Source organism: Perognathus longimembris, chromosome 7 (assembly GCF_023159225.1).
Source record: "Perognathus longimembris pacificus isolate PPM17 chromosome 7, ASM2315922v1, whole genome shotgun sequence".
Classification (NCBI taxonomy): domain Eukaryota; kingdom Metazoa; phylum Chordata; class Mammalia; order Rodentia; family Heteromyidae; genus Perognathus; species Perognathus longimembris.
Genome location: NC_063167.1, coordinates 34,489,127 through 34,500,436, shown reverse-complemented (window position 1 = coordinate 34,500,436; position 11,310 = coordinate 34,489,127). Strand labels below are relative to the sequence as shown.

The 11,310-nt window shown below is 44.4% G+C and overlaps 1 protein-coding gene across 1 annotated transcript in view; it reads left to right on the top strand.

Moving 5' to 3' along the window:
• The first annotated feature begins 1,056 nt into the window (after positions 1-1,056).
• Rab3b (RAB3B, member RAS oncogene family) overlaps positions 1,057-11,310 on the top strand; it is a 58,993-nt gene continuing 48,739 nt past the window's right edge. Inside the window, exons 1-2 of the mRNA XM_048349914.1 lie at positions 1,057-1,093; positions 7,100-7,327. Coding sequence (XP_048205871.1) covers positions 7,100-7,327 — 228 coding nt within the window. The 5' untranslated portion in view covers positions 1,057-1,093. The remainder of the gene's footprint in view (positions 1,094-7,099; positions 7,328-11,310) is intronic.

Genomic DNA, 11,310 nt, shown 5'->3' with positions numbered 1-11,310 from the left:
GGAGAAGATTGTAGGAAAAGACAATAGTCTAGACCAAACTATCAGCTGGCTTCTGTGACCTCAGGAAGACTGAAATAAAACCTACACCAGGATTTGAAGGTGGATTGCTAATTATCTCTTGTATCTACCACCCCTGGAAGAGATGCGACTTCCTAATGCTCCAGCAAGGACATGTTCCCATTCCTATTGACAGCCTCCCCTCAACTGCTGGCAATGGAAAGACCGCAGTCTTTGTTTTGTTTTTAACAAGGGTTATTGAAAGGGTTATTCATTCCAGTGATGTAGAGGATGGATTGTAGAGTACAGACAGGCAGGCGTCAGGAAGTTGCCACCTTTGTCTGTTGCATTTCCAGAAGTGATGGGGACCTGACCCAGGATAGGGACAGTGGAGACAAGAAGGGCAGGACACGTGTAGATGGTGTTTATTACTCACCAATGGGATGTGGGGTGTGAAAGGATGTCCAGTGTAGAGGATAATGTACCAAGTTTCTGGCATAGTTTCCACCTGTGGTCAGCAATACAGGTTCTGCTTTCTTCCCTGGGCGCTCTTGCGCTCTGTCTCGCGCTCTCTCTCTCTGTGTGTGTGTGTGTGTGTGTGTGTGTGTGTGTGTGTGTGTGTGTGCGCGCGCGGGCGCGTGTGTATGTGCGTGTGTGAATGGAGCCATGTAACCCACAGTAAAACATTTGGGAAATGGCAAATCTCTGCACCTATCATCATCTACAATATTGTCAAAGCACTCCCATCACCCACTATGGAACATGGGGTAAGGATTAAGGTAAGTCACAACAACCACCCAAATATGGAGAGAGTGGTGGTCCCCAAAGCATTTTTGGATTCATTCCTGGCACCTGCCTACAGCGGGAGGGGGCGTGTCCTAGGTGGCTCCGCCCATGGGCGGGGCCTGGCCGCCGCGGGAGCAGAACCTAGCGGGAGCCTCAGCCACAGCCTGCGGTCGCCTGAGGTGCGGACCGGACACGCCCCGCCCGGCTGCACCCCGCCTCGCCCGGCTCCCCGAAGCCCGCCGCGTCCTCCAGCCGCCAGGTGCAACCCCTCGGCGAGTGAGTCCCCCCAGTCCCGCACTCGGAGTCCGAGGTAAGGGGCGCGGCCCCGGCACCCCGCTCGCCCTCCCTGCTCTGGGGGCTGCGGGGCGGCGCTTGGCGGCCGAGGGGGCCGGGGCAGGTGTTGGGGGCGCCCGCTAGAGAGGGACCCCGCGGTGCAGGGAGCGTGGCCTGAGCAGGGGGCGTCTCCCCGGAGCGTGTGTGGGGGCCGCTGAGGGAGCTCCGAGGACAAGGTGCAGCCTAAGGGGGAGCCAAGAAAGCAGCGCTGGGGCTGAGGGTAATGAAGAGCGGCAACCAGAGGCAGTGAGGGTTCGCTGGGGAGACGGGGCGGGGGGCGGGGGCGCTGGGGAGCGGCTGACGGGGCGCTGCGGGAAGGGGGTGTCGGGCAGCCTGGGGTGGGGAGGATTGAAGGGAGCGAGGGCGAGAGGGAGGCGTGGAGGTGCAGAGCCTAGGCTGGGGGTGGGGTCGGAGGGGGTCTTCAGAGCCGAGAGGGGCGAGGTGCTGACAGGTAAGGGTCCAGGGATGGCGGGGGACACGAGTGTGGAATGGAAAGCCGTGCGGAGCAGAGAACAGCTGGTGCCCCAGAGGGGTTCTCGGTGCGTTGGAGGGTGAGGGGTGGGGCTTGGAGGGGCTAGTGTGGAAAAATAAGGGGGTGGAAGGGAGAGCTGGCTTTGCTCTCAACTACGAAGGGGGCAGGAGCTGGGACAGAGAAAGGGCAATGGCTCTGGATGTGGACAGGTGGCACATGGGTTCTGGTCAGAAGGCTAGAGCAACCTTGAACTTGGAGAGTTTGGAGCTGGGTCAGGTTGAGGAGGATGTGTCAAGTATGGAGTGTGATGTGTGTGTGTGTGGTGTGAGGGAAGACAACATGGGGGTCAGAGTGAACACTAGCCTAGCTTCTCAGAAGACTGAGGGAGGAGGAGCAAACCCTGGACCCAATTATACCACCATCTGGGATCACCGAAAGAAAACAGTGGACTGAGCATTTCATCCTCAGGCTGACTGCTGTAGAGACAGACTCAAGATGGAAGGGACTTTGGGGAGGGTAGAGTGGCAGCTTCTGAAAGCTAATAAAGGTGGTGTGTGTGTGTGTGTGTGCGTGTGTGTGTGTTGGGGGGAGGTGTGCATCTCCCCCCTTTTCTAGAATCCAGATGGAAAGGGTGGATGACTGTAAAAGGAGTGAATGTGTGTGTGCACAGGTGGGCACACACCTGTTCTGGGTCAACAAACAGAGGAAGACAATGGAAGTGGTGAAAGGCACTGTCTGTGGTTGTAGGAAGCCCAGAGGGGAGGTGATTTGGGAAGGCAGGTGGGTTTGACAATGAAGAATTTAGCTAGTGGTGTAGTAAGTGTGTTCCCATCAGAGGAAGCGATATGAAGAAACACAAAAATCTAAAAGAGGGCTGGGGATATAGCCTAGTGGCAAGAGTGCCTGCCTCGGATACACGAGGCCCTAGGTTCGATTCCCCAGCACCACATATACAGAAAACGGCCAGAAGCGGAGCTGTGGCTCAAGTGGCAGAGTGCTAGCCTTGAGCGGGAAGAAGCCAGGGACAGTGCTCAGGCCCTGAGTTCAAGGCCCAGGACTGGCCAAAAAAAAAAAATCTAAAAGAATCTCCAGTTCAAAAAGCAAATCTCTAGTTTCTTAAGGATTGTGATAAAGGAAACCAGTAACAGAATGTTTAAGTTGGTTTCGTCTTTTTGTGTGTGTTTGTGTGTACCCATCAGGGGCTTGAACACAGGGCCTGGGCACTGTTTCTGAGCTTTTAAGATCAAGGTTAGCACTATACCACTTGAGTCACAGGCCCTATTTCTTCTTTTTGGTGGTTAATTGGAGATAAGTAGCTCATGGATTTTCCTGCCATGGCTGGCTTTGTACCTCAATCTTCAGATCTCATCTTCCTGAGTAGACAGGATTTACAGGCATGAGCCACTGGTGCCCAGCATGTTTCCTTTTTAAGCAAGGAGCCCATTAGGATTCCACTTTATCTTCCCAGAGTACACACAAGGCCCAGCACGTAGTAGGTGCTCAGCTATGTAAAGTCCTACAAAATAGAGACGTTTCAGATGTTTTTATGTAGGTGTGCCTCCATTTTGTCAGTAGATGCACTCATGTCTATCTCATCCCAGTCTGAAGAAGGAAGGAAATGGCAGTTACCAAGTGTTCATTGTGTTCAAGATCCAATACTTCCAAAGCAATTAGTAGGGTACATCTCATAGATGCTCAGTAGATGGTAGCTATTATGATACTGTTTCTGTGGTCCTTTGTGTCTTGGGAAAACAGTGAGGGGCTCTGGGCTGAGCTGGTAGTCATAGGTTGGTAATGTGGAATGATCTAAAGAAAGATGAAATGTAAAATTAGTTAAAGTATGACTTGTGGAGGAAGGGCATATTGAAGAGTAAAGTCCACATCTGCCCCATTTCCTCCTTATTCCCACTGAGAAATACTCACTGAAAGAGGACACAGAGTTACATTTATTGAGTCCCTGCTATATTCCATATACTATGCTAAATGAACTGCTTACATGACTTCCAATCTTCCTAACAATGATTGTTTTACCAAGGAGGAAACTATGTCTTAGTCATAAAATGCCTTGTCCCCAGTCTCATAGCTAATAAACGATAGGGCTGGAAACTGAATCTAGTTTGTTTGATTTGGAACTCTAAATTATTTCCATTACTCAGGATGACTTTCTAATAGAAAACATGAAGCATGCAGGCAAAAGAAAAATTGAAGAGGTTTATAATGCACTCGCTCATCCACTGATTTTAACAGCTTTTCCAGGAAGTCATCTTATTCACTTGTTTCATAGATGAGGAGACTGAGGTTCAGGGTAGGATATGCCTGTGATTACACACACACTGAGAAGGGAGGATTCAAGTCTCTTAGATTCAATCTTATCCTTAACCTTTGAAGTATACCTATTCCCTTCTTCACTACATTTATTGTGTTAATCTTTTCTTGTTGGGTTTTAAGGCTCACTTGTCTTCCCTCTTTCCTAGCTGAAGATCACTTCTTCCTCAGGTGTTTATTTTTGCTATCTTTGAGATGGGAAGGTTTATTATTTTTCACAGCAACACTTTAAGGAGCCATTTCTTTCCTTTCCTCAGCCTGGGACCAGGGATGACTTCCCAGATGGTTCCTGCGCATTCATCTGTATTTCTCATCACTGACACAGTGAGCTACCCAGCTTTATCATTTTATGTGGCTGTCACAAAAGAGAGGGAAGATTTGATTGATGCTTATCTTACAAATGCAGTTCTGCACGCACCACTGTGCAGTGACCTGTCTGCTCAGATCTGCCTCAGGCGACTGCCTGCTGGGATGCTTTTTTCCTCTCTTCCAGATGTCTGTTACTCCCCCTCCCCCTGAAGAACCCCTAGAGGGTTTCCATCTTAACCCTTCTACTCTCCCTCTCTGCTTCTCCCTGTTTTCACACCACTTACCAGGAAACCCACGTGTGTCCACATAAGCAGATGTTGACTGTGAACTAAGGGAAGTACAGTGTGGTAACTGGGTGCTCTGTGGGGAATTCTTCTTTACTCACCCTATACTAGTCAAATCCAGGAGACATTAGATCTCAGAAATTCTAGTCCTGAACTGACTTGTGTGACAAATCCTTACTGTTTGTGAAGCCTCAATTTTTCTTACTTATAAAATGAAGAGGGACTGATCACAGCAGGAATGGGAGCCGTCACTCTCCACTCTTACACTCAGGGTAGCATAGCCAATAATTTTATGCAAGTCCACGTACATTTTTTCCCACACAGTGAAAGAAGCACATATATATTCCTTCTTTTAGTTAAAATTCACAACAGCCTCATGAAGTATGTATTGTTATCAGATGAGGAAACTTAAACTTCAATGATTTGTCCTAATTTATATATTGAGTTATTGGGAAAGCTAGTATCCGTAGCCTGGCCTTTTGTTATCATGAAAGTGTTACTTCAAAAATTTTCTGAGGGCTGGGAATATGGCCTAGTGGCAAGAGTGCTTGCTTCGTATACATGAAGCCCTGGGTTCGATTCCCCAGCACCACATATGTAGAAAACGGCCAGAAGTGGTGCTGTGGTTCAAGTGGCAGAGTGCTAGCCTTGAGCAAAGAGAAGCCATGGACAGTGCTTAGGCCCTGAGTCCAAGGCCCAGGACTGGCCAAAAAAAAAAAAAGTTCTGAGATTGTAAAATTAGCTGTATTATTTTAAAAATGAAAACTAGTAATACGGCATTTATATCAGTAGTCTAGTACATAGAAAATGCTTGATAAATGCTTATGGAAAACACATCCTAAGGACTTAAAATAGGTCCAGTGTTGGCGGGTGAGGTTTGGATCACATTTCCCTGAATCCAGAAGGGGAGACAGATAATTCATTGTCAAATAGATACAAGTAATGGAGTCTCAATGCAAGAGAAGGCAGTTGAATAAAATCTAACTACAGAAATGAAGTAAATCAGCTCCACAATCCAGTGGTGGAGATTGGGGGTCCAGAATGATGAAGTGACTTTCACTAATTCAGTATACATTTACTGAATGCTATTATGCACTAGGATTTGTTCTAGAAGCCAGACGTGCAGAAATGGAGTGCATTAAGTCCCAGATGCTCAGTGTAAAAGAGGAGCCAGAATAGTAAACAGCTCTGAAATGACACAAGTACCATTTGAGTGTTCTGGGAATGTACCATTACACGTGCATACACAGAGAAGATGTGTTTGACCGGGACCTAAAGGGCTGAATAAGAGTTTATTTGGGGGTGGAAATAGCATGGAGGCAGAGGAAATACATATATAAAGAACAAAAGCAAACTAGTATAGCATATTTGGAATAAATAATAATTTGGTATACATTTGAAAAACCTGATATTTGACATAAATATTTTGATATAAATGTAGCACATGTTGGTGGGGGAAAGGATTTGGGGAAAAGCTTAGAGAATTGATTCTTTGGTTTGTTGGCTTTCTGTTAACTTGGACGTTTTGGGTTTGATCTTTAGAGCTATGGACAACCATGGAAGTGTGTGTGTGTGTGTGTGTGTGTGTGTGTGTGTGTGTGTGTGTTACTGGGGCTTGAACTCAGAGACTGGCTGCTTTCCCTTAGCATTTTCTCTCAATGCTGGTGCTCTACTACCCAAGCCACACCTCCACTTGCAGCTTTTGGTGGTTAGTTGGAGATAAAAATTTCTTAGATTAGTCTTCACTGGCTGGCTTAGAACTGAGATCCTTAGATCTCAGCCTCCTGAGTAGGTAGGTTACAGGCGTGAGCCACCAGTGCTGGGCCTCATGAAAGTTTTTACCCCCCCCCCCTTTTTTTTTGCCAGTCCTGGGGCTTGGACTCAGGGCCTGAGCACTGTCCATGGCTTCTTTTTGCTCAAGGTTAGCACTCTGCCATTTGAGCCACAGCGCCTTCTCTGGCCGTTTTCTATATATGTGGTGCTGGGGAATCAAACCCAGGGCTTCATGTATTTGAGGCAAGCACTCTTGCCACTAGGCCATATTCCCAGCCCTCATGAAAGTTTTTAAAACAGAGAATGATAGCCCTCTTCCTACAAAAGACTTTCCTTGAGTACTATGTTTCCAAGGGTTAGAACCTTCTTCTAACCAGAGCCTCCCTGTCTTATCACTTGCCTGCTTCTGCTTCCCTGTTCTTTGATTCTTTTCTTTCCTGAATAATTACTTATTTATGGTCAAAATGATGTACAGAGGGGTTACAGTTTCATACATAAGGCAGTGTGGTGTTCTTTGATTCTTACCAGACACTTATGTCTGATTCATGTTTGTACTCTCCATGATCAACACAGAGCTTGCCCTAGAGCAATGTGTTCAGTAAATATTTGTTGAGGAAATGAGTAGGAGAACCTAGATTCAACCCCAATCCTAAGACAACATTTGGGGCTTCTACAGTGGTGGAGTGATTCTGAGTGGCATATATTTTCTCTCTGATGTTGGGGAGTAAGTGTGTAAATGTCAGGTGGCCATGAGACGATTGGTGACTCAATGTCACTCTGAAAGTGTGTTCTGGAATGACCATAGAGATCTCTCTTGCAGATGGCTTCAGTGACCGATAGTAAAACTGGAATCAAAGATGCCTCTGACCAGAATTTTGACTATATGTTCAAATTGCTCATCATTGGCAACAGCAGTGTTGGCAAGACCTCCTTCCTCTTCCGCTATGCTGATGATACCTTCACCCCTGCCTTTGTCAGTACTGTGGGCATCGACTTTAAGGTGAAGACAGTCTACCGCCACGAGAAACGAGTGAAGCTGCAGATTTGGGTGAGTCCTGGGCTGGGCATCTTATGTAGGATGTAGGTATGGCCCCTGGGCTGCCCCCACAGTGGTTTATGTAAATTTGTTTTCCTCTGAGGTTCAATTGCTTCTGCTTTCTCTCCCCAATAAGCTTTATCTTGGCTTGTATAAATAACTAAACAAGAAACTTGGCTTTGAAGTTATAGACCTAGGTTCATATTCTACTTTTTCTTCATTTTTTGTTTTTGGTACCAGTCTTGGGGCTGTACATATCCCTGAGCTTTTTTACTCAAGGCTAACTCTCTACCACTTGAGCCACAGCTTTTTTGCTGGTTAATTGGAGATAAGAGTCTCACAGACTTTCCTGTCTGGGTTATCTTAGAATCGTTATCCTCAGAACTCAGCCTCCTGAGTAACTAAGATTACAGGTGTGAGCTACCAGCTCCAGTTCTACTTCTACCGCTTTATTAGCCATGGAAACTTGACTAAAGTACTTAATCTCTCTGGACCACCCTTTCTTCTTTGAGGATTATAATAGCCTATACATCATAGAACTTTGGGGGTACTTAGCATAGTTCCTGGAACATAGCAAATAAATGCACAATGAATTGACTACTGGGTTGGTTTTCTATTGTTGTGTAACAATTACTTAAAAACTTGGTGGTGCCATGGCTCATGCCTGTAATCCTAGCTACTTGGAATACTACAATCCAGAGAATCAATTTGAGGCCATCCAGGGCAGAAAAACACAAGAGACTCCACCTCCAAAATACATAGTGGAAAGTAAGGCTGGAGGCATGGCTTAAGTGGTAGAGCACTAGTCATAAGCAGGCAAGACAAATGAGGTGACTTATTAGCAAAACAAAAAATTAAAACTTTGGTATGAAATAATAATAGTTGGGGCCGGGAATATGGCCTAATAGTAGAGTGCTGGCCTAGCATGCATGAAGCCCTGGGTTCAATTTCTTAGTACCACATAAACAAAAAAGCCAGAAATGGCACTGTGGCTCAAGTGGTAGAGTACTATCCTTGAGCAAAAGAAGCTCAGGGACATTGGTCAGGCCCTGAGTTCAAGCTCCAAGACTGGCAAAAAAAAATAATAGTAGTAGAGATAATAACTACTATTGTTATTATCTTGTATTTTCTGTGGGTCTAACACTTGAGCGTGTTTTGGGCCTCATGATATGCAGTCAAATGTTGGCTTGGGCTCTAGTAATCTGAAGGATTAACTGGAGCCAGAGGAGCCACTTCCAAAGTGGCTTACTCAAATGTCTGATGCTGGCTGTTGGCAGAGGCCTTACTTCCTTTCCATTTGGTCCTCTTGGGTATCTTTACAGAGCTGTTTAAGTGCCTTTATTTCATGACAGTGGATTTTTCCCAGAGTGAGAGGTCTAAGAAACCAAAGAAGAAATTGCAATGTCTCTTATGTAGCCTTAGAAAATTCTCTTGGTCATTGATTCATTGTGGGAGGAAACAAAACACAGGTATGAAGACTGGGGAGAAAAGATCACTGGGAACTGTCTCAGCCACACACCTATTACCTGCATTATCTATTAATGGTATTATTCAAACATATATATTTCAGAAGATAAAGGAACATGTACGTTATAGATTTATCAATGAACTGAAATTTTTGAAAAATTTTGCAAATTTGATCCAGGTGTGGTGTGAATGTCTGTGGTCTCAGCACTTAGAAGGCCAAAATAGGAGGATTAAGAGTTCAAGGCCGGGGCTGGGGATATTGCCTAGTGGCAAGAGTGCCTGCCTCATATACATGAGGCCCTGGGTTCGATTCCCCAGCACCACATATACAGAAAATGGCCAGAAGTGGCGCTGTGGCTCAAGTGGCAGAGTGCTAGCCTTCAGCAAAAAGAAGCCAGGGACAGTGCCTCAGGCCCTGAGTCCAAGCCGCAGGACTGGCCAAAAAAAAAAAAAAAAAAAAAAAAAAGAGTTCAAGGCCAAACTGTAACCCCTCTGTACATCACTTTGACAATAAATAAGTAATTATTTAAAAAAAAAAAAAGAGTTCAAGGCCAGGGGCTGGGAATGTAGCTTAGTGGTAGAATGTTTGCCTAGCATACATGAAGCCCTGAGTTTGATTCCTCAGTACCACATATACAGAAAAATCTGGAAGTGGTCCTATGTCTCAAGTGGTAGAGTGCTAGCCTTGAGCAAAAGAAGCTCAGGGACAGTGCCCAGGCCTTGAGTTTAGGTCCCAGGACTGGCAAAAAAAAACAAAAAAAAAAAACAGTTACAGGCCAGCCTGTGCTACATGGCAAGACCCATCTCAAAACAAAACAAAACAAAATTTTTGAAAGTTTTAAACATGTCTTACTAAATGTCCATTATACCTATTAAATGTATATTATACATAAATATTACTGGGACAGTTCATATATAAAACTTTTTGTTTTACAAATTTTTTCATGTTACTATTATCTCATGTTTAACATATATGAGAGAGTATTTTAGTACATTCTCATTTTATCAAAGAATATAACAGCAATTAGTTTATCTTAGGTCAACCACACAACTCTGAAGTGAGATTTGGACTCATCTGATTCTAAATAATGTGCTATTTTTCTCTATGCATCTGAAAGCTTATGGATCTCATATTTGCATATATGATAAGTGAAACATTAATTTATAGAGATTAATGTTTATTTCATTGTCTATTAAACTGAGGAGTCATAAATAATTTGAAATTGGGAAAACTATAGAGTATATATACTTTTTTGGCTCTCAAGGTGTGGTGTGGTCTCCAGACCCAACTATATTAGCAACATTTGGGGATTCGCTAGAAATGCATATTCTTAGGTGAGCCTCCAACCTTCTGAATCTGATATTAAAAAATGCTGGAGGTTGAGCTCAACAATCTGTGTTGAAGAAGTCTTTCAGGTGGTTTAAAGCTAGGCTAAATTGCAGAACTACTGATCTGGCTTAACTACCTTGTGGTAAGATTCGACAAGAGTTTACCAAAAGTAACCATTATATACTAGTACTTCCACTTTGGTTATCTGATAGCATCTTCACAGCAGAAGCACTGACAGGTGTGAGAGGATATTTAGGGCATGATGAGCAACACAGTGAAGCCAAATCAAGGCTGTGAAAAACAGGGAGAGAGTGTTGAGAAATGTGCTGGAGAGGCCAGAGGTGGCTGATTGTGAGTTGAGGTAAGATCCACGAGGATCTATTTAGTTCATTTACTTAGTTGATCACTGCTTTGTTTAAAAACATTTCACAGTTTTTATGTGTGCATATATTCTTAGGTAGCAAAATGATGGTATTTCATGTTCATGTATTTTTAAACAATATTTATTTACAGAAATTCCAGACATCATTTTGATAGAAATGATTTGCTTCCAGTTCATTAAGATTTCCTGTATTCTTTTTTTTTTTTTGGCCAGTCCTGGGGCTTGGACTCAGGGGCCTGAGCACTGTCCCCGGCTTCTTTTTGCTCAAGGCTAGCACTCTGCCACTTGAGCCACAGCACCACTTCTGGCCATTTTCTGTATATGTGGTGCTGGGGAATCGAACCCAGGGCCTCATGTATATGAGGCAGGCACTCTTGCCACTAGGCCGTATCCCCAGCCCATGTGTTCATGAATTTTAACATCTTTGGTGTACAAAAGTAAATACATATACATACTAATCATATGTTGTGTATTCTGTACAGAGGGTTCTTGTCACTGTCTAGAGAGTAGATATCTGATGACTCCTTAGAGAGCTAACTTAATTTTATAAGAGCTTATTTTTCAATCTCTGAATATAAAATAACATTTTTATTAATATGTATGATGTAGTTGGCACAGATATCTTCACTTGATCCCTGAATCAGATGACCAAATAGTCTACAGTTGGGAAGTATTGAGATGCCTTGTGTCCTCCTAAGGGGGTAGCTGTGGCTCCCTCATGCCTCTCACTTTCAGCCTATTGTAAGCTTTTTCATAGTCCTGGTTAAGTAGATTTATTGATTATACTATTTAACTAATGAGATCTCACTTTGGATA